General features: G+C 42.2%; 1 protein-coding gene across 5 annotated transcripts; it reads right to left on the minus strand.

The window, feature by feature from the left end:
- Positions 1 to 1581: 1581 nt before the first annotated feature.
- On the minus strand, positions 1582 to 22928 carry LOC103182798. Of its 5 annotated transcripts, none has more exons than XM_042335905.1 (17): positions 22826 to 22928; positions 21862 to 22042; positions 20709 to 20834; positions 19451 to 19518; positions 18712 to 18767; positions 17346 to 17444; positions 17010 to 17139; positions 16209 to 16273; positions 14625 to 14707; positions 14245 to 14388; positions 13131 to 13243; positions 12266 to 12380; positions 11331 to 11410; positions 10643 to 10809; positions 9544 to 9783; positions 5684 to 5778; positions 3854 to 3975 (listed from the first exon to the last, which is right to left on the minus strand). In XM_042335905.1, the coding sequence occupies exons 1-16, from the start codon at positions 22891 to 22893 to the stop codon at positions 5684 to 5686; spliced, it is 1830 nt and encodes a 609-aa protein (XP_042191839.1). In that variant the 5' UTR covers positions 22894 to 22928; the 3' UTR covers positions 3854 to 3975. The 5 variants fall into 5 exon arrangements, with proteins under 5 accessions (XP_007898131.2, XP_042191839.1, XP_042191841.1 ...); XM_042335904.1 differs by lacking the exon at positions 3854 to 3975 and adding an exon at positions 7566 to 7745; XM_007899940.2 differs by lacking the exons at positions 3854 to 3975; positions 5684 to 5778 and adding an exon at positions 1582 to 1836.
- Between the last annotated feature and the right edge of the window lie 296 nt (positions 22929 to 23224).

Consider the following 23224-nt stretch of genomic DNA (forward strand, 5'->3'; position numbering starts at 1 on the left):
GGAGTAAAACGCCTGTGGGATATATGCCAATCTGTCTCTGGAGCTGCATGTGCACCAAAATATATGTGCCTCCTTCCTTTGAGTACATGTGAAGTGCAAGCACAACGTTTAATTGAAGTGCTTCTTAAGATCCACACTTCAATTCAGAATAAAGGGCATAGACGTGGATTTAACTTTTAATTTACAGTATGTGCATATGATGCAGGGAACCACGGTTAATGTGCAGATGATTTCTCTACGTCAACCTCATCAAAAGTGGCTATAAAGTGCTTAGAATCTTAAATCTTTAATAAGGTGGCTTACAATAAGCTTTTTTTGTGTTAAAACACCTTCTAGTTTACCTTCAATTTGCCTGTTATTTTCATCCATGATCAAGCAATCATGTGGGCAACAAGCCTCTGGGACTCTGCCCATGTTTCTGTTGAGCAAGCCATGACCAGACGCTGGACGTGGTCTGATCTCCCCACCTGGACTCACTAGCTCCCCTTGGTGGGGGGGTGGAGGGCCTGTCCCATCCTTTATCCTTGTGAGCCTCAACGTACTGGATGCTCGCGCCACTCTGTCGTGCCAACTCTGCATTGCCAACGTACCGCACATCTTGATTGTTTCGTGATACAGTCTTGTGAAAGAAAACGGTTTTGAAAGAAGCAGACGCCGAACAGGAAAAGCATACTTAAGTAGCACAGAATGACATCATGCTCTTTTAGACAGTGTCCTAATTACATTTCCATCTGTGAATGCTCGCCGCTCCAATCTGGCTGTGAATGACTGCTGACACACACTAGTGCAGGCTGTGCTGAACTGCTATATAAACCACATGGAACCTTTAAAAACAATCAGTGAGATTCCAAAGAGAGAAGTCAACACAACACTTGGTAGCAGCAGCAGCTATCATCTGTTATGGGAATACTATACTGTTAAACACAAACCACATTGAGATTCCCAGGCTAGACATAAATCATATTTTAACTAGGCCAGTGCATCTAAATTCTAAATTCCTTGGTGCAGCAGTTCACAAGGTAGAATATTCCTTTCTGTTGGGCACAAGCACTAACATTTAAAGTGTCTGAATCTAAATTGTTTTGTGAAAATATCTCAATCCACTTTTTGAAATTATAATAGAGGGCCGGATGCTACAACTGGTTGGAATACTGTTCATTTCACTTCTGAGACACACATCTAAATACAACGCTGACTGAGGCGATGGAAGTCTTTGATTGCAGTAAAATATCCAAGTTAAGCGATTTTATAAAATCTCAAACTTTCCAAAATTGCAGAGATCAACAGATCATCTGGGTGTGGGGAAGGGAGACGAGAGGCATTTATCTGCTCCAAATAGCTTTGTCCCGGAAGAGTGGAGGCCAAAGTAAGTCACCCTTGAGGCCGCTCTTGCACACAGTCCAGGGGGACATTGCTGAAAATGTCAAAACTAACATTTGCGTATAATGCACATAACATATTCAAAGAGTTCCCCATCACTGATACCCTGTGTGTAAGGTATCACGTTTCCAGGATTTGATTTGAGAACATTTTTTTATTGGTCAGCCAGGTGTCTGACATATGCGTAAACCCATCACCCACGCTTAAGAGTATCCCAACATGACCTTAAAAGTAAATGAAGGGATTATAGTTTTGTAATCTGTTCCTTCTATTGGAGTACTGAAGCTTTCACACCTGGTAACACTGCTGATTTGTAGAAAAAACGTTTTACAATTTGACACTATTATTCATATTTGTGCTGTACTGTCCTATATTGGATAAATCTGGTTTATACGGTGATTTGTATGTAATTTAGAATTTGGCCTTCCATCAGCACAAGATGTTGATTGCCGCCATCTGTACAAAAAATAAGAATGGAATTTTTTCAGGCTATGAAAGAAGTTTCAAAGCAACACAAAAGTGAAAAGGAAAAGAAGAATTAGTTAAATAAACATTTAGAATCAGAAGCCTTCAAGTAAAAACTCTCTATTAGTTTTAAAGATGGTTGAGCCAAGGGAAACATCCAAGTACAGAGCATACATTTGTTCATCTTGGTGAGAAAGTGTATTAAAGTGCACGGATTATTGGAATAAACCGTTCCTTGTTCTCAATGCCTCAATTCATTTTAACTGCGTCTTAAGCCAATCTTAGTCTTTTATATTGCTGGTGAAGTGCCTTCAGGAAGACTTTTTTGAGATATATTTCTTTTATAATAATAATAATCCTTGCATTTGATATAGCGCCTTATCACGTCGTTGAGACGACTCAAAGCATTTCACAGACTATACTGTAAGGTGAATTGACCGTATATTTGTGGGCAAAACGCAGCAGCCAATTGCGCACAGCAAAGTCCCACAAACAGTCGTGGATTCAGTGGCCCAATTTTTTTTTAAGGGATTATTACCCCTGGAAAAGAGATCCACCGATCAACTAACAACGAAAGACTGCATCAAAGGTGGACAAGTAGACATTGTTGATAAATCCACACCTCATTGAAGGAAGAAATTTGTCCAAGAGGAATGTTCCAAACATATTACATCACCTCTCTTTGTAGAGGCTTACATTCAAACACAATGTCATGCAAGGAGTTCATTTGGTAATCCAGCTGTGTGTGTGTGTGTGTGTATACATACCACTGATGTGCAGATGGTGAGGTACAATACAATGCAAAATTACACTTGTAAAGCGCCTTCCGTGTCAGGGGGATGTCCAAGGCACTGGACAGTCAGGAATTAGGACCCGAGTGGGGGTGGGATCAGGGAGGGCGGAGAGAGTAGAAGGGTGGTCGAAGGCACAGTCAAAGAGGAGGGTCTTGAGGCGTGCCTTGAAGGAGGCAAGGGCGGGAGCGAGGTGAAGAGAATGTGGAATGGAGTTCCAGAGGGTGGGGGCATAGAGGCTGAAGGCTCAACCGCCAATGTTGGGGCGGGCCAGGCGGAGGACATGGAGCAGGACAGAGCCTGCTGAACGGAGGGAGCGGACAGGTTGATAAGGGGTTATCAGGTCAGAGAGGTAGGAGGGGGCAAGGCCATGGAGGGCCTTGAAGGTGAGGATGAGAATTTTAAACTCATTCCTCTAATGTATGGGGAGCCAGTGGAGCCGGGCGAGGATGGGTATAATGGGGTCACAGAGCCTGGTGCAGTGGAGGACACGAGCTGCAGAGTTCTGGATGATCTGCAGTTTAGAAGGGAAGAGTTGAGAAGGTCGACAGGCAGGGCATTGACATAGTCGAGCCTGATTGTAATGAAGGCATGTATGAGGGTTTCAGCGGCCTGAGGGGTGAGGCAGTGGCCGAGTCAGGTAATGTTGTAGAGGTGGGGGAAGGCAGAGCAGATCATGGCACGGATGTGGGGGAGAAAGGACAGTTGAGGGTCGAACAAGTTCCTGACTGGCTTGGTGAGATGCAGTGTGCATCCTTGAATGCTGATGCTGCCAGTGCCTGAGGTGCGGAGGCACATGCCAATCAAGAGAGCCTCAGTCTTGCCGATGTTCAACTGTAGAAAGTTGGCTCTCATCCAGGATTTGATGTCTGACAGGCAGTCTGTCGGGACAGCAGTGGTCCTGGGATTGAGGGTAGAGGCAGAGAGATAGAGTTGGGTGTCATCCCAACAGGTAATCCTACTTAGGGAAACAAAAAAGTTCAGCCGATTTTTTTAACAATAGTTTTAGAATGTCAAAATTGTAATAATAAAAAAAGACAGTGTTATAATGGTGACAGTGTTATGATGAAAAGATTTCTTGGACGTTAGGTGGATGTTGGCCATGAAAGAGTGTACAAATAAAATATTTGTATTTGATATTTAGGGATGGGAAGTTTAAAAAATCCAGAATATTTAACTTCTTACAAGTAAAGTTTAGATCTCGACTGAATACAAAATAGATGTGCCAAGAAATTTAATTCTTTTGCTGAAGATTATTTTGGAACAGAATTCCTCCAGATGTCTTACCAAAGATGATCAACATACAGTATTTGTACCTTATGTTATCCATTCATTTATTCTGCAAAGTAAAGAGAAAGATAGTGAAAAATATAAACATTTCATAAGAAACTGTTAATGTAGGGTCTCGAATCAGTTACTGTCGCCAATGTGCTTCTGCTGGTATTAGTTGCTCTTTAAATTACTATAACCTCTAACATTGCAGGTGGCTTGACTCTGTAATGTATTAATTTGGCCCTAAACAGTACATTATGAGTTAAGTGTTCTGAGATATGTTATGATCTTCCAAGTGATCATTGTAGTGCCATCTGGCACATCTACACAAAGACAGGAAGGTTAGAGTTCATACAGAAGGGAAATGAATTTTCTGTAAAGTATTTTCAAATCAAAATGTTTTGTTACAATTGGAATGTTCTCAGAGAAAATACTACTTTTCCTAGTAAGCTGAGGAACTGAAAGCACCCTGTTCAACTCAAAAATGTCCTTGGAACTAACCAAGGGTTCCACATATCTAGAGCACCTTAGGTCCAGATGGATTTCCTGCAGGACCTTTCAGGAAATCTATTAGTTTGTGCAATACCATCAATAGGTTTCTGGCATAATTGCTTGTGGGAGATTGGAGATCTTCTGAATACTCAAAGTCACTTTTCTTAGTGGTGAGAAGGAGCAAATGTCCTTGCAAAATATCCTTGTTTTTCTTCAGCTCTGATCTGTCATGCCACAGCACCCCACCTATATCTCACCCACAACATATACAGACAATTCACTTTACAGTATATTCCGTGAAGCGCTTTGACACGTGATAAGGCACAGCATCAAATACAAGGATTATTATTATTGTATCTAAATGAGTTCAGGAAAGGTGGAGTTGGCTATATATTGCGTGTCTTGCCATTAATCAGTGTTTTGTAGGCACTCTAATACTCTACATGGGGAATATGGTTTATGATCTATCATTTTAGATGAATTGTAAACTGGCCAAACAGAACCTAGGAGGAGCTGCTTATACATCAATATTAAGACCTACTTAGCGGTGTTTCTTCAGAAGGAATCTGAGTTTCACAAATAGAGACTAGGGACCAGGAAGCATACACACCAATACATCTTGGAACATAACCAATTTGAGTTCAAATCTCACCTGGGGACAGCAGGATATGTTTTACAAAGTCTGCTCATTGTTCAGCAACTTTCCATAATTATTTTAGACGGAATTGCTGAATGAATGATCCAGTCAGCTCTGGCCTGTATTTATTCCCAGTTTGAAAGAAATACTGATTCAGATATAAAATTTCACGATAAATGCATTAATCATTCTCAGGATCTAAATGTAATAGTTGTAAATAGGAAATTATTTGGTAAATTGGGATTCTATGATTACTTGCGTTTCATACCCCAATAATTATCAATCTTGTGTTCAACTATGTAAGATTTTCATTGTTACTAACCCAGACTATAGTGGCAATTAACTGACAAGGTGATACATTGCTTCCTTTGGGTATTTAAGTACATTTAACATATGAACTCTCAGGCAGGGGGCCTGCTACAAGAGGTATATTATCTTGGATATACTATTCAGGGTTTTCCCCCCCATATAAGCCTTGCATTCATCTAAATTTCGTCCACATATGTACAGTCAATTCACTTTACAGTATATTCTGTGAAGCGCTTTGAGACGTCTAGAAAACATGAAAAGCGCTATATATCAAATGCAAGGATTATTATTATTATTAAATCATAGAATGTTACAGGACAGTAAAAGACCATTCAACCTAGCAACTCTCTGCTGATGTTTTCTCCAAATGAACTTTCGAGTCGTATCTCGTTCGCTCCTGCTCACTCCCGACAAGCTTTAATACTGTATTGTCTGTTGTCAAACAAAAGGGATCAGGTAAGCAAGTTCATAGATAGGCATGGGTTAATCAGGGACAGTCAGCATGGATTGGTCAAGGGCAGATAGTGCTTAACCAATTTAACAGAGTTCTTTGAAGTAGTAACTAAATGTAGATCAGGGCAATACTATGGATGTAGCATATTTGACTATGGGATTGAGTTCCAAAAAGTGGGGGCAGAGAGGCTGAAGGCAATCCCCTTTTACAAGAAGTTCAACAACGGTCTGTGGCAGAGAATTGTAACAGACCAATGATCTCTTTGTTAAGAATTGTTTGCTCAGTTCCCCTGTAATTCTTGTGGTGGTCGTGTTTGCTTCACAAAGACACCGCAGTTGTGGTCCCCTCCTCACTTGCTCTGGCACTTTTTAGAATGCGGTTGAAGCTGCATCTCTGTACTTTGTGGAGGCACGGTTATATTTTGTGGGGATCCATTGGAGTACAAATATATGAGAAAGTCAATCTGAGGCCCACAACTGTTCTGTGTCACAGCAATATGTGGTGGCAGCTTCTCTAAGTTAGCTCTTTAAATCCACTGCTGGCCTCTGTCTGTTGATGGAAGTTGACTTTTCAATAACATTTCCTGGACAGTTAAAATTAATGGAATGAGTGCACAACTGGAAGGGTGAGTCGATCATAGATTTCTATTCATTGAAATCTTTGTAGGTCAAACCCAAGTTCTGCTCATACACATTTACAACCAGGCTCGTCATTTATGGCTACCTGCTCCCCCTCTCTCTCTCTCTCTCTCTATATATATATGGAGCCAGCAATAGTTTTTTTTCAAATTGTATTGTTTCCCATTGCATATTGAATCATGCTATATGAATTCTTTCCTGGTTTATCCCATCTATTCATGTTGCTAAGTGGAATACTTAACTTTAAATTACTGTGTCAATTGTGTGTCAAACGTTCAGTGACAATCAACAAGTTTACAAAATATCATTGCAAATTCTAATGCAATCTTCTCATTATTACACACGTTGATGTTATGAACTTCCTATTATTTCAAACCTTCTGCTTTAGCCAGAACTTTGCACTAATTAAAAAAACTTTAGTTTCCTTATACCGATGTCTCAAAAGGTCAAAGTGCCACAAAGAGAATCATTTATATTAAACTTTAGCCTTTGAGTCTCTGTGTTTGGACTGATTTTAATATTTTACCAAATTTCGTATACATCTCACTCCACTGTCCTTACCAGTCCAGGGGGTAAAACTACAGTGTTCCTAAAATAAACTACAAACAGCGTGATAAAATTCTAACATTAATTTTATTTTGTTGCAAGAATTTTCTACTTGGCAGACTGTTAATAATATAACTCTACATATATAGATAACTGTGATGTATTTCTTATGGTCACTTCTTCCCTCCCCTGGCTCTGCCACTGTTAAGTTCTCCGAGACGCTGCCCTGTATAAAGGGCGCTATATAAATGCAAGTTGTTGTACTTCATTATTTTTATTTAATGAATTTATCACTGGGCTGGAATGTTTTTTTTTTGGTTTGTGCAATTTACTTTTGCCTGGAAAAATATACTGGAAAGATGTTCAATACCACACATCATAACAAAGGGGCTCTGCTTACAGCAGGTTCAAAGCAATCACAGTGGAAAAGTTAGTCCAACATAAAATCCCAATTTATATTTTACTATGAGTTTAAAATGAGTGAATATAATTTGATGGAAAACAAATTATTCACTGTAGAGAAATGGAATCTATGTAAAACTAAATGCTGTCAATAAAAACCTGTCATAAAAATTACCCACAAGACCAAATTCATTTGCTGTCTTTTGGTATCAAGGATTTCAATACGTGCACAAGAAAGCCATTATGATTGACATTTTGTCTGGAGAATGCTGACATTTCAGGCTTATCATGCTGTAAAGAAGGCTGGGCCATGTCCATCGAAAGCAAGATGCACTTGATTTGTTTCTTCTGAGCCCATGCTGAAAATAGTGCAAGGTAACACTGATCAGTCAAGGAAAGCGACCTTCCAAAGCTTTCCTTATTAGCATGTAGGTTCCAACAACAACAACTTGCACTTACACCGCGCCCTCCACGCAGGGTTGTGTCTCAGAGCGCTTAGCAGTGGCCGAGCCTGACTCCGAGTGGTGGGGGGGGGGGGGGTGGCCGTAAGCACAGTCGAAGAGGAAGGTTTCCAGGCAGGATTTGAAAAAGGGGAAAGAGGGGCAAGGCAGAGGGATTGAGGGAGAGAGTTCCAACATTTCGGGGCGTAGTGACTGAAAGTGCAACCTCCGATGGTGGGGCGGAGGATGTGAGGGACAAGCAGGAGCCGGTGCCAGTCAAGCGGAGGCGCTGGGTAGTGGAGTGGGGAGTCAGGAGATCGGAGAGGGAGGGAAGTGCCAGGGAGTGAATGGATTTGAACACGAGTGTGAGGACCTTGAAGTCGATCCATTCGGTGATGGAGAGCCAGTGGAGCCTGGGCCAGAACTGGTGAGATGTTGTGGTGTCACAAGAAAGCTTTGGATGAAAAAAACCTTTTTGGCTCTTCAATCCAGCCAACCCACACAACTTCCATTTCTGCACCAAGCTGTTTCTTAATATCTTCACGCTCTTGGCCACAACCACTGGACCTACGTACCGGAACATAGGAACAGGAGGCAGCCATTCAGCCACTGGAGCCTGTTCTGCCATTCTATTAGATCATGGCTGATCTGTACCTTAGCTCCAATAATCCGCCTTTGCCCCATATCCCTTGATACCCTGACCTAACAAACATCTATCCATCTCAGTCTTGAACATTTTAATGGATCCAGCATCATGTTTTATAATTGTGCACAAGATGTCACTATTTAGAAGGTTCCTAATTTCCTCCGGAACATCGCCAGACTACGGCATTACCTCACCCCTCACGCCGCTGAAACCCTGGTCCACGCCTTTGTCACCTCAAGGCTGGACTATGGGAACTCTCTCCTCGCCGGCCTTCCCGCCACCTCCCTCCACAAGCTGCAGGTCATTCAGAACTCTGCAGCTCGTATACTGTCCCGCACCAGGCTTCGGGACCACATCACTCCCACCCTCGCTCGCCTCCACTGGCTCCCCATCCCCCAGAGGATTGACTTCAAGATCCTCATCCTCACCTACAAGGCCATTCACGGCCTTGCTCCCTCCTACCTCTCCGACCTACTATCCCCCTACCTACCTGCCCGTACCCTCCGTTCCTATGGCTCTGGTCTGCTCCACGTCCCCCGCCCCAACCGCCCTACCATCGGTGGTCGGGCCTTCAGCCTCTCAGCCCCCAGGCTCTGGAACTCCATCCCCAGTGCCTTCGCCGCTTCCTCCCTTTCCTCCTTCAAGGCCGGTCTCAAGACCTTTCTCTTTGACCGTGCCTTCAGCTCCCCTCTCGACTCTCTTCCCCTCCTCGCTCCCTCCCTTCCCTCCCCTCACCCTGACCATTTCCCCCCTCCTCGCTCCCTCCCTTCCCTCCCCTCACCCTGACCATTTCCCCCCTCCTCGCTCCCTCCCTTCTCTCCCCTCACCCTGACCATTTCCCCCCAATGCTCGGGTCATGACCCAACTGTGCAGCGCCTTGGGACGTCCTCCTGACGTGAAAGGCGCTTTATAAATGGAATCTTGTTGTTGTTGTTGTTTTAATTTAAGAGCATGTCCTTTTTTGTGTCATTAGAACACAAGCTAGTACAGCTCGTAAAGTACACATTAGATCTGCTATCATTGATTCTCCAAACACCGCATAAAAGGGTAATTGATCACTTTCTTACACACCTGATTTCAGTTGCTGTCTGTTAGCTTCACCATGTAAACATCCAGTTGGCAGTTTCTTTTTATATGAACCACTTTGCTGCAGAAAATACGTGGTTTGCAATGGCCTTGACTTGCTTGTTGAAGGCCGACACTTGCGTGTTGAAGGCTGAACCTTGCTGAAGTCTTTCAGCCAGTTATTAACTGATAAGCATCGAGGGTGCTGATCTTGTAATGAGAAGTGCTGAACCTTGTAACCAGCACCTGCAAGCAAGAATTTCAAATGTATTAATATATTTTTATTATATCAATACATTTTTTATTTTGCCCGCTAAACATACAGTCACTACACTTTACAGTATATCCTGTGAAGCACGTTGAGACGTCTCAAGGCGCTATATCAAATGCAAGGATTATTATTATAATTATTTAGTTCTGATTTTCCTTCCAGTCAGCATTCAGACCAGGAACTCACTACCGTACTTTAACACTACCATACTTTACCTTAACACTATTCAAAACTCAAAAAACATATTTCAAGTAAATATTAGTGCACTGAAAAGCATGCCCTGCTTTATCAACGGAGTATTTTCAGTTCCCAGCCAAACATATTAAAGTTCTGACTATGGTCATTTGTGCTAAATTGTTGGAAATTTGGGTTACAGATGACTAGGAACTAGCTCAAAAATGTCCATATTCATTTCGGCCCAGTTAGAGGAGAGAGATCTTGAAGTTGGTTTGAGAGCGCTTTACGTTGCATCCAACCTGTGTTCTTCCTGATGCTTAACAGGGTCTAATATGATATATTCACCACAGGAATCGTAAAGAAGTGAAACTTGGACAGGTGTCAGACACAACCCTCTGGAAATCCGCTTGAATACTGATCTCAGCTCTGACTTCTGTGAAATTGTATTTCTGCCAAGGAAGGCACCCGGCAGCCAGCAGGAGATTGAGGTCAGAGCCTCAGAGAGAAGAATTTGGTGACGGTAAAACGTTTTGCAAATCAGATTCTAGGATTGACATTGAAAATGGCTCCTCCACCACTGGTGTCCTCAGCTCGATGAGCATGAAATTCGCCCCCAAAAAACATGGTTAATTGACATCATTAAAATTCTCTTTTTACTTTTTACAGATGATCTTTGTTTCCTCGGTGTTCCTAGAATGCCACTTTTCCACCCTTCAATACGACTCTCCTGATAGGATGAGCTACTCTCCAGCCGCTTACACTTCTGTTCAGTCTCCTTGTATTTTTCTTTTGGAAACAGCACAGCAAAGCTCTGTGTAAATTGCCTATTTACCAACACACAATGATGCACAGGAAAAAGCACAAGGTGAAATAAAGATTGCCAAACGTTTAATCAAGGCTACATCTGAATGATTTCACTCCTAATTGGCCAATCTCTAATTTTAAAATGATGTCCCCTTGTTCTGGATTCCCCCACCAGAGTGTTAGAATATCTAACACCAGATACAAAACACTTATGTTTAAATTGTTTTTTCCCTTACTGTTTCCAAGCTTCTCCCCATCCCCTTAAAACTTGGGTAACGTTCCTGGGGGAGTGGGGGTACCCACCTTTGAGTGACTCACAAGTGCTAAGCTTCACGTGGGAGCCAGGTCAATGATTGCTGAGACTATTAGAGCATTGCTGATAGCCAACAGGATTCCCCAAGCTCTTGTTGAGCCCCGTGTACTGGAAAATGAATCTCTCCGTTTTCTCAAAGCTTTCACTATGGAATTTCTCCCAGTTCAGAGCTTGCAAAGGAGGGGGATGTATTCCAACACTATCCAAATAAATACTCATTGACATTACCTGTCTTCCTTGTTCATCTGTTTGATTTGCTCTGATGTTTCTAAATTTTCTCCCAAGTTGTCAGTTTTAGGATGTTTGACCTGAATTTATAAATTGATGTTGATTAGACGCTCTCATTCTCCCATTGAAAGGTTTTCTAAAAAAATTCTAAAAGTTCATATCTTTCCCATTGTATCTTTCTTAGTAATGATAATCCTTGTATTTTGTGTAGCGCTTTATCACATCTTTGAGACGTCTCAAAGCGCTTCACAGAATATACTGTAAAGTGAATTGACTGTACATATGTGGACGAAATTTAGATGAATGCAAGGCTTAGACTATATTATTTGGCTTCTTCTAAATGAGTGTTCTTTGTATTGTGTTCTTTACATGCATTGCAGAGGAGAGCCACAAAACTAACCTTCCCTGTCAGAGGGGTGAGCTACGAGGAACAACTAATAAGCTATAAACCTCTAACTGAGACATGTGACCAAAGATGTAATAGAGTACAAGCTATTTCATGGAATACAAAAAGTAAACTTAAACCAATAATTTTGGATACACCAGGGCAGCAGGTAAAGAGGGCAATTCTCCATTTTCCACGTTTCCAATCTTGGTTTGGCCACTAAAATTGACTGAGCTACCAATCCCAGGGACCATGTACCTGCTCTTTCTCTTTACCAGGGAATAAAATAGGGTGTTGTATATGGGTCAGAAAATAAAGATTTAAAAGGTGAATGAATAACAATGACCATTTATGGTCCAGCGCTTTGGGACGTCCTCCCAACATGAAAGGCACTCTACAAATGTAATTTTGTTGTTTTTGTTGTTATGACTATTTCATTTAGTTGAAATACACAAGAATCCTTTAGGTTGTTAAAATAAATTGAATAGAATCATTTATAATTTAGATTTTTCTCCATATAAAATTAGGTCACGTTGTCATCAATTCTTACCTCTAAGTTACGGCATGTTGTGGAAATGTTCCAGTCATTTGGTATCTCTGTAGCGGTGATCTGTCCCATCCGTAGCAATGAATCAGTATCAAGTGAAGCTATTTCTCCTCTCTCACTTTGTAATGTGAAGGGAATGCAGAAACAGAGGCACAGAGAATGTTATGGTCTGAATGACAATGGCAGTTATTTCCAACTTGTTTCCTAGATTTTTTGTAGAAAAGTCCAATTTCTCTCCGAGATGGTATTTCTACTATTTCTACAGTAGCTTTCTAGAGGTTACCAACAACACCAACTTGCATTTACCCAGCGCTCCTCACACAGGGCAGCGTCCCAGAGCACTTGACAGTGGCGGAGCCCGACACTAAGCTGGGGGGAGGTGACCGTAAGCACAGTCAAAGAGGTAAGGTCTTCAGGTGTGACCTGAAGCTGTGGAAGGAGGACGCAAAGCGGAGGGATTGAGCGAGAGTGTTCTAGAGTTTCAGGGTATAGTGGCTGAAAGTGCAGCCATCAAAGGTAGAAAGGATGGCACAAGGGATAAACAGAAGGCCGGAGCCAGTCAAGCGGAGGCATCAGGTAAGTGGGCTGGGGAGTAAGCAGGTCAGAGAGGTAGGGAGTGTGAGGATCTTGAAATGTCTGGGGTTAAACTCTTCACTAGCCTGCTAGCAGTCAGATTTGTTTGCATTACTTTGCAATATAACTGTAATCACTAGGCCAATTATTATCCATTAAATAACCGCACTGGCAGAAGAATGTTGCCCACCTGTCATTTTTGCCTTCCATGTCATCCATGTTTGAGAAAACCAGGGGAGGAAAAACAGAGCGGTGAAGACATTCACACCCTCAAAGAAAAAGAGAGGCATCTTACCATTTTGATATCTCTATTTGTGTTCCTTCATCCTGCTTATCGTCAAACTGAGCATCTGCCTGCATTGCTTTCGATACCCCTTCCATACTCAGAATGTCTGCCTCTGCTTCTTCCTGTGGAACATACATAGGATGCACAGCAGGATCAACGTTGCAGAACCTTTGAGTTAGAAGGCACTCATACAGGTCAGTGCTTCAAAATGTCACTGTGTGGGTTGGGGAGCATGAGCAGCCTTTGTTTATTCAGAATCAAGGTAAATGAAGGATACATACGGGTCACTGCTTTTCCGTTCCACGTCTTTACCTATTTTCAATTGATGCCAAAATCATATAATTTTATTTGAAACTGCCCCCCCCCCCACCCCCGTCCTTCCATCTAAGGCACTAATTGTTAAACATAGGGAACTGTTAGTGATGGGATCTGGCCTCTTGCATGACCAGAGCTTCAGATAAAAGGTGGAAGCAATGTCCTGTAGTGAGAAACTAACCTTTTGACTTGGACCCTATCCATCATGTGGTTAATGTAAATACAACAGGCCAACCTTTATAGCCTAAGGACATGGAGGTCAGGTTCAAAGAACTTGCAATTCATTATTAATGATTGGCTCTTGTACTCAGTTCCAACTGCCTCCTTCTTGAGGTCCACAAAGGTTCAGGACATGGCCTCTGGTTAATGTCCCTGGGACCTGTTTTCCTTCTAGTTTCATGTATGTTATTTAGGATCATTTACTTTTCACGAGAGAGATAAAGGGGAACTGTGTTTATGTGAAATGCCATACCATTTGTTCCTACCAGGAACAAGTTCAGACTAACCCAAGCTCTTCGTAGCACTCAGAGAGAGACTTTCATCCCAATTAAGTGGGATCTGACCTGGGTTCCAGATGTGAAAGGAGAGAATGTACCAACTAGTCTCTGATCAGAAGAGACTTGTAGCCAATCAGGGTGTGATGGACTCTCACCCCAGTTGCTAAGATGAAAGGACTGTCCTTGAGACCACCCCGTGCTTTTACTGCCGTCCCTGACGTCTCAAAAACTGTATTTAAAGGAAGAAATATATTTCTCATTGAACAAATCACACAGAACAAATGGCTGATTCTACAGATCGCACAACTTACTGATTCTTCACAAGTGTACGCCGTTGTCCCCATCTCTGGCACCATCCACAACTCCATCTTTAAGATGCTGTCTGCTTTTCCTGTCCAATCAATCCTGCTCTCGATCTTGTCTCTAAATGATGCCGAGAGAGGCCGTAGACTTGTCTACAAAGACGTAAAGAATAGAAGTTACAGATTGCTTGTGTGATGCTGATAGCTGAGAAATTCTGCTCTGGTCGATGTCTGGCTGAAGAATTTGAGAAGTACACTTAGCCCACAAGGTGATATGAACTCTTTCAAGTAAATGAGCTGTTTGGATTGACTAATAACTGAAATAGATTAGATTTTTCACTCGGCAGTTTTGTTTATTCCCTCCCCCCTCTCTCCCCCCCTCCTCGTACCTCTGTTCCGGATGTGCCGTGTAAGGGAGGTGACAGTTTTACTGGCTTTCTGTTCCTGTTCAGTCTACCACATGTGCTGGCAACTGAAAAACAAAGGTACCCAAGTTGGCCAACATGTTTTCATCATTTAGTAAGAATGCTGGCATTTAAAGTCAGCAAAAAAAGAGAATAATTATGAAATGTAGAATGTAAAAGGAAATTTAACAACTCGTTTGCATTCAATACGAGCTCTTGTTAGCAACTAGTTGTGCATGTCAAGTCGAGGGCTGTCAATGATGTGGAATAAAATTTTGTTCCAATGGCTCCTTTTAGTATGACTGGGAATTTAGTAGTAAATGGATTCATTTTAGGAATATATGTGGAAACTGATTTTACTTTGGGCTGTTAAGCTGTCAATCAGACAAACTTATCTCCTCAGTCCAAATGGGATTTTACCCCGGGTTACAGAGCTGAAGAGGCAGTGTTCTAAGTCACAGCAATATGCAATCCTTCATTAATTCAGTCATCAGTGTGCAGGAGGAAATTATTTAGCATTATTAAAGATCTCCATCAACATCAAACCTCTGGAGTAGCTTGTGAAGTTATCCAACCCCTTGGATGCCAGCCAGTAGCTCCCTAACAGATCCCTAGTCTTTCAGTTATTAGATACTTTTAAAGAAACATTGAAGGTTATGTAGTCATGCCGCTTAAATTATTTTGATGGTTTGTTGGATGGACCATAACGTTCGTTGAGAATAAGGAAAGAACTCGAGGTCCAACAAGCCCTTCGTAACTGATCTCAACTCTGAGCCACGAGGACTGTGGGTTAGGCAGTTTAGTTATTCAGATTCAAAAATATAATTAGTCTTTATTGATATGATAGGCTTGACATTGGGTTCTGAACTGAGTAGACATTAAGGGAATATAGGCTTTTTATGCTCAAAGAATCTTCTCCCAATCCAACTGTTAGAATATACAGGATGTTACAAATTAAAAGAACTAATTTTCAAAGAACTTTTGTGCGGGTGTGTTATCTATTGCTCTCTGGGGCGTGAAGAGTGTGGAATGTGATCATTAACACGGGTAACATTCCGCGCCTGGCAGTGTTCAGCCACATTTGTATAGACCCCCAACTCTAGAATGGTTCCATCATTGCTGCTTGTGGCAGCCATTAAACTGGCTGGATTAAGCCATTAAAAACCAGCACAGTTCCCAGCATGTCATTGCCAGAAAGCATTGCATGTAGACACCAGTGTAGCAGATTGGGTCTCTAATGTGGGATATATAGAGGAGGAGGCTTGGGTATTTGCATCTTACTGACTGACTATGGTTTGATGCTGACACTGCTGCTGTGGTAAATCTTCAAAATAAGCTGTGTTTCTATTGATGCTTTGTGCACATACAAGTATTATGCAGATATCTGTACTAACATGTAATGAAGGAACTGCACAGGACCACAGACACAGCACTTGTTCTTTACTCTCAGAATAATCTAACAAGATTCACAATACTATGATCTGAACAAACTAATTTTGTTGTCATTTTTTCATTTGAGCAGCGATGTTAATACGCTGCTTGAAAGAGTTGAAATTCAGTCATTTATACCTTCATATCTTGACTCAGTGATTTCATCCGCTTCGCATTCTTCTCCAGGACATGTCAGGGTAATTCTGCAGTAAGAAGCAAAGATAGTATATAGCATAATATAGCAAGAACGCCATCCATAAAAAGGTTGAATCTGTAATTAACACCAACTTGCATTTACCCAGCGCCCCTCACACAGGATAGTGTCCCAGAGCACCTGACAGTGGCAGAGCACGATGCTGAGCTGGGGGGGAGGTGGCCATAGGCACGGTCGAAGAGGAAGATTTTCAGGCACAACCTTAAGATGGGGAGGAAGGGGCAAGGTGGAGGGATAGAAGAAGAGTGTTCCACAGTGTTGGGGCGTAGTGGCTGAAAGCGCTGACACCGAAGGTGGAACAGAGGGTACAAGGGACATGCAGAAGGCCGGAGTCAGTCGAGCGGAGTTGACAGGTAGTGGGTTGGATGGTAAGGCAGGTTGGAGAGGTAGGGAGGTGATTTAGCAAATAATATAGGCTTTCACGTCAGGAGAATATTTCAAAGCACTTCACTGAAAGGTGTGGTGATGATGTATTTTGTAGGAAAATGTGTCAACTGATTTGCGCAGAGCAATATCCTACAAACAGCCTTGAAGTAAGTGACCAATTTTATTTGGGGATTATTGGTCAGAACACTGGGAGAAACAGTCTCTTTGTGAATAGTGCAATGGGACCTTAGTTTAACATCCACTTGAAGGCAAGTGAAACATGGTGTGCCAAACATTCAGAATGGAGAATTATGAAAATGGTTTCACAGGTAAAAGTAAATATCACTGGTCAAGTTCACCTGTCTCCTTTGGCACCTTGCGGTTTCCAGCAGCCAAGATATTCATCCCATTCCATTTCAGATAGATCAACATAGATATAATGTTTCTTGCTGTTATATAGTCGATGGACAATCAGACAACTATTGTTACCTGTGTCAATAAAAAAAATCCAGAAGTACACTAATTAAATACGTTGAGTGTACAATGGTAACTTTCACACCGTTAGCCTGGGATAACCCAGATCCCAGAGGCATGTATAACAGCACTCAGCCTCAAGTATAGCATCTCTGCACAGTTGAGACCATCGTATCATCAATCCAGCCCCAATGGAGGTAAACAAAGATATGTACAGTTACCTACAACAGCGTCCATTTGGATCTCTGCAACATATGGTTCTGGAAGACAAGTAATACGGCCCATAACTTGTGGCTCAGTAAGAATATAATCTCCTAGAGCTTCAAGACAGTTAGAAAGAGAGAAAAAAAACATTAAAATGAAACACACTTCAAAATGGACATTTTTTATAAATATCTACAAAATATGATTGGACAGTTTATCGAGGTGAAGGCACATTCTGGTTTCAGTGATCACGGATTAAGGTGAAGCCAACTGAAGTGCCCAATAATAATGATTGTTGCTGATGGTGTATTAAAGCAACTTAACAAGTGCTAACTGGTTACATTCTGGACAGAGTAATCAGAAGCCCCATGAGCTACAGTGGAAGCAGACAGTGAAAATTGGTCATTTGATTAAGACTTTGGCAAAACCATCTAAGATTATTATTATTATAAAGTTAGTATCACACTTTTGGATCCTTAAACAGCATTGGACATCTGTCGCACCTTCTCTTTTAAACTTTGGTGATGTGTTACACTGTGACCTTTGGCCTTTACCCACAAAATGCAGTCAATCCACTTTACAATATATTCTGTGAAATGCTTTCAGACGCTCAACAGTGTAATAAGGTGTTACATCAAACGCAGGGATTATATTATATTCACCTAAATTTCCCCAATAATAAAAATGCAAATTGATGGACGTGCACTGAGGCTACAAGCTCATTGGCGTGTAAAATCCACAATAAATCTAAAAGCAAATGGTAAGGGACAAAGGCACAGGCCAGTGTGAGAGAGTTCCATGTACCAAGTTTCCAGTTTGGGCTGAGGCTGTAAAACAGAAAGCAGCCCCAGTGGCAGTTTGTGAGTAACAGACTAGATTGTGTGTCTGTCTCTGTGGCTAAGTCAGGCCCTGCTTTCTAGGGAAGCACATTTAGAAAACATTTTTTCCTCCAGTGGTCTAAATTCTAGGGTACAAATAGAACTTGGCTCAATTCCAAACAGATTTTTCTCATGCTTAAAATCACTGGGAGAAGGGCAGACCCGTGTAGACATCCTGAAGTGTATAATAGTTGGCAATATTTTTCTCAAAGGATTTGCAAGAGCTCAGAAGAATAGACACTTCTTTAAATAGGATAATATTGCTATGGTAAAGTGCTATGCAGAGAAGGCCCGTCATTCCATCAGTCTGGACTGGATTTCAACTCAAGTCCCAAAGGTGGAAGGAGTCTTTTAAACAACTGTGTTACCCCGTCTACACCAGGAAGAGTTCCAGGAATTCCCTTATGTGTATATCTTTAAACAACCATATCCTGTAGTCAAGTTTTTCAGCTCAATCTCATTCCAAATTTTCAAGCTCTCATAACACTGGTTGGTTCACCTGTACCTGGAGTCTTAGCAGAACTTCCCATTGGAGACTTTCTGTATGGAGAACTCCTTATACTGAAGAAACGACAAAGCAAAATAGAACCAACAAATAAAGAAGTTGAGACAAGATAATCAGCTATTTCATGAGGTACATTCTCCCAGTCTGGAGTTAGGATTTACTAATGGCTTCAGGATTTATTATACTAAGATTGAATTTAAGAATTTGTCAAATCGTAAATACGCTGAAATATTAACAATACAGTCTGAATCCATCAGCAGGTTGGTATTTCTGCACTTTGGGCTGGATTCAATCTCTAACGCCATAAGTGAAAATACAATACAAAATGACATTTGTGTAGTGCTTTTCACATCGCGAGGACAGCCCAAGGCGCTGGGCAACTGAAGATCTGAAAAGGCCAGATCTTCTAAGCCCAATTGTTGTACCTCTACACATACATTTAGCTCAATGTTCGCCAATTGGACAGACACACAGTACAAACGGGTCATGTGCAGACCGTACTGTATGCGATATTGCGTGTGTTGCGTTTTCTCTTTTCTGTCACAGGAATGTTTCACTGCAAGTGTAAATATATACAATAACAATAAATGATAATCTTTATTGCGCCTTTCACGTCGGGAGGATGTCCCGAGGGGCTTTATGAATGCAATATACTTCATCGATAAATATATATTTTGTTTACTAAAAAAAGGCTCACTGAATGACATTTTTCCTTTAGAAAAATATATGAACGACTAACCCTTGGTGCAGGTGATCAGCGGAATGCAGAGATTTTGAAACTGGCTTACGGGGTAATGCTTTACTGGCCTGCAACACAAGAAGCAATTATACCCTTTTGTGGAACTTCCTCCGATGAGTGAATTATATACAAATCATTGCATTTGCAACAGCCCGACTCTTCAATAATACCATCTGCAGGAAAATAATTGGGTGCAAGTAACTTTTTGTTGCAATTCCCCTCCCGTATCGTCACTTGCTCTCCTTGGGCAGGAGGGTGGGTGGTCTAAACAGTTGCACATCCCTATGGACGCACTCAATACTCTTCCTCGCTGAGCTTCTACCAGACACATGTGAGTGGATGACAGACCCACTCCCAGAAATCAGACAGACAGAGAAGCTTCTGTTAAAGCCGCGATTATCTTCCCTTTCCCACAAACTGAGTCAGTTCCCATTCAGATGTCAGATAAAGGTGTTGAAGAAGTGACTATAGCGATGGCGCCATCTGCAGGACAGTACCCGGTCAATGCCAACTTCTCGTAGAGGGAGGAGTGACAAGTGAGAATATAATATCTACAGGACACAAACATCATGGTGAACTGCTGTTTCGCAGGTATAATGCATATCAGAGTCATTACAAGCCAATGGTTTGGTTATTCTGGCGTTATTTAGATCCATGTCGTGAATCTCCACCAGGTATTCTGAAAGACTCGAATCATCTCAACTTCATCACTAAACTGAGGCCTGTAACTCACTCCAAGTACCAATGTTTCTGTGTACAATTACTGTAAGAACCCTATGTTAAGTCTCATCCTGGCAAAGTCACTCCCAAGTGTCCACTATTCTCGACATAAACCTGAACCCATTATAGTTGTAATGGGGAGAGAGGATACCTAGTCAGTCTACAGAATGAAACGGGTGGAGTTATCACTATTATTTTTGCAGCTTTCTTAAGAGTCTTGGAAACAGTGCAGAACGACTGAAGAAAGCAAAGGAATACCGTACCTTCATCATCCTGAAAACTGTAAGAAAAACAGAAGTGGCTGGGATCACTCAGTAGGTCAGACAGCATATACGGAGAGAGGAAAGTGAGTTAACCTTTCAGGTCGTGAGTTTAACTCACTTTCCTCTCCATAGATGCTGCCTGACCTGCTGACTGTTCCCAGTCACTTCTGTTTTTATTTCAGATTTCCAGCATCTGCAGTAATTTGCCATCCTGAAAACTGTGCCTTGTTCATTGATTCGGACTGACATTGAGTGCATCTGTTTCCCTGACTTACCATGAGAACAAAAGACGGAGGCCCAGAGTTGAGGTCACTCGTTTTCATCCTCAGGTTATGGTGGTGCTTGTAGACCTTTCGGGTGATATAGTCGGAGACATGATCTATGATAAGCTCTATATCTTCCTGGGAATTAAGATGAAAATTAAAACCATAATGATACATCGGGGCTCCAGTGGGTAAACAAAGGTTAGGGGAATGAGAATGTGAGCCAAAGGTTTCAGGAAGTAGAGCAGAGAGAGAAAAAAAAATCCAATCTGGACACACTTTGACAAGAGAACGACTTGTACCTTGTTGGAAAAAACAGCCGTAATTAATCGTTTCCCCAAATCGTTTAGGTGACTCTCAACTGAACATGTGAAATATTTTAAAAGTATTTAAACACACGAGAACTGTATCAGGTGTTTTCATTCTGCTGAAGGGTATTTATTTAAACCCAACATCAGCCAGAGGTCAGCCAGCTTCCAGGAGTGACAAGGAGTGATAGTGAGCCTATTTGACATCCGTCACTTACCCAGAGAATGGGGTCAGGTTGCAGGTGGGCACGAACATGTGGTTACAGTCTGCTCAGCCTGGCCAGGGGTTACTAACTGACCTAAAGATGACCCATTCCTAGGTCTATGTCAATGGGTCTCGAGCTGGTTGCTAGATTTAAACTTCAAGATCCTCACACGTGCTCAAATCCCTTCACTCCCTGGCCCCTCCCTCCCTCTCCGACCTCCTCACTCCCCAATCCACCACCCGGTCAGCGCCTCCACTCAACTGGCACTGGCACTGGCTCCTGCTCGTCCCCTCGCACCCCCCGCCCCACCATCAGAGGTCGCGCTTTCAGCCACCACGCTCTAAAACTATGGAACACTCTCCCCCAGTCCCTCCGCCTTGCCACCTTCGCTACTTGTGCGTTTATAGAGTGCGTTCACAGACAGGAAAGGTGAGCAAATCGAAATTTTAGGAACTTTAGGAAAGAGAGGGTAAACAGGAATGAAAGGCAGGAAACAGGAACAAAAGAAGAAAGGGAAATAAGAAAATATCTCTCCAGGTGACTAAATTGCACCTCTAGGTTTGTGGGTCATAAAAAGCCAGGGGGGAGTCTGACTTGCCAAGGAGGGGATATGGTAGTCAGTGAACAAACCAGTAAAATCAAACTACAAACCTCCTGATAGGTTTTGGCCTGCACAATACTCATTAGTTTACTGATAAAGTTAATGTCTCCTGTGGCCAGGGTTAGAATCCGCGCTACTCCAGCATCCTTGCCAATGTAAGTATAGAACCTCGGCACGACGGCAAATAAGAACACAGCTTCCGAGGCCAACAGCTGACGAGGCTGTTCATACCTGAGCACATGGAAGACAAGAAAAAAAACCACAATATTAATAGGTTATTGCCTCACAGCAGAGGGAAAAATCACACAACTTGTATTTATTCAACGCCCTTCACACAGGGTAGCGTCTCAGAGCGTTTCACAGTGAGGGAGTCTGACTCTGAGTCAGGGGGAGAGCGAGGGAGTTGGTGACCATAAGCACGATCAAAAAGGAAGGTCTTTAGGTGGGATTTGAAGGTGGGGAGGGAGGGAGGGGGCGGGGCAGAGGGACTGAGGGAGAGAGTTCCTATCACAATTATTGAGCAATATCCCAAACAAGATAAGTAATATACCCCAAATTACATTTGATTTGCTGATTCTGACTTCCAACATATAAATGCATTCAATAGGAAGCTGGACCGTCATATGAAGTAGAGGGGAATAGCAGGGTATAGGAGGGTAAGGAGTGGGTGGTGACTGGTGTGGAGTATACACACCCACACAGGCTGGTTGGGCTGAGGGGCTGCTTCTGTGCTGTACAGTCTATGTAAACCTTTGTAAATTTGTGAATGACAAATCACAAAAGGCAGCAAAGTCTGAAAAACTTGGCAAGCAACCAAAACATGTGCCATTTCCATGAATTACCACTTTAAGGACAGATTATGATGTCCTAAACAGGGGATGCCATTCCTCAGAATTCCTCAGTTTCTAGATTTAACTTAATGAACCATTCCCCTACCCCCACCCCTCTCTCTACTGCCCTTTTCAAGAACCAGTTTTGTTTTATTGGTGCAACAAATTCAGAGATGAGACCTACCGAGAATCCCAGATTTGCTTCAACTTCACGTCTGTGTAATTCTGAGCTGAGATTCGCTTCTGGATCATTTCCAACAGCACAAAGTATAGGCTCAGATACAGCTTGTTATAAAGGCCACCTTTATCCTGCATCCAGGAGAGAGAGAGAATACTTTTAATGATAATACTGTACTGCGCCTAATACTCTCCGGAATTAGGGAATCAGGATGTGTCCCTCCAGGTAGAGAGAGCGGATTCCATTCTAACAATCTCTCTCCGGGATTTCCATGGGTAACTGGGATGCATGGAAATCTCAGCTTGGTTTGGAGACTCTTAAGGATGATGATAGGTTTCCGTTTGTGTCAGACACCCGGGTGATCAAACAAAAACTTGAAAATGCTAGTTTACTTGAATAGACAAT

Source organism: Callorhinchus milii, unplaced genomic scaffold (assembly GCF_018977255.1).
Source record: "Callorhinchus milii isolate IMCB2004 unplaced genomic scaffold, IMCB_Cmil_1.0 Scaffold5, whole genome shotgun sequence".
Lineage (NCBI taxonomy): Eukaryota > Metazoa > Chordata > Chondrichthyes > Chimaeriformes > Callorhinchidae > Callorhinchus > Callorhinchus milii.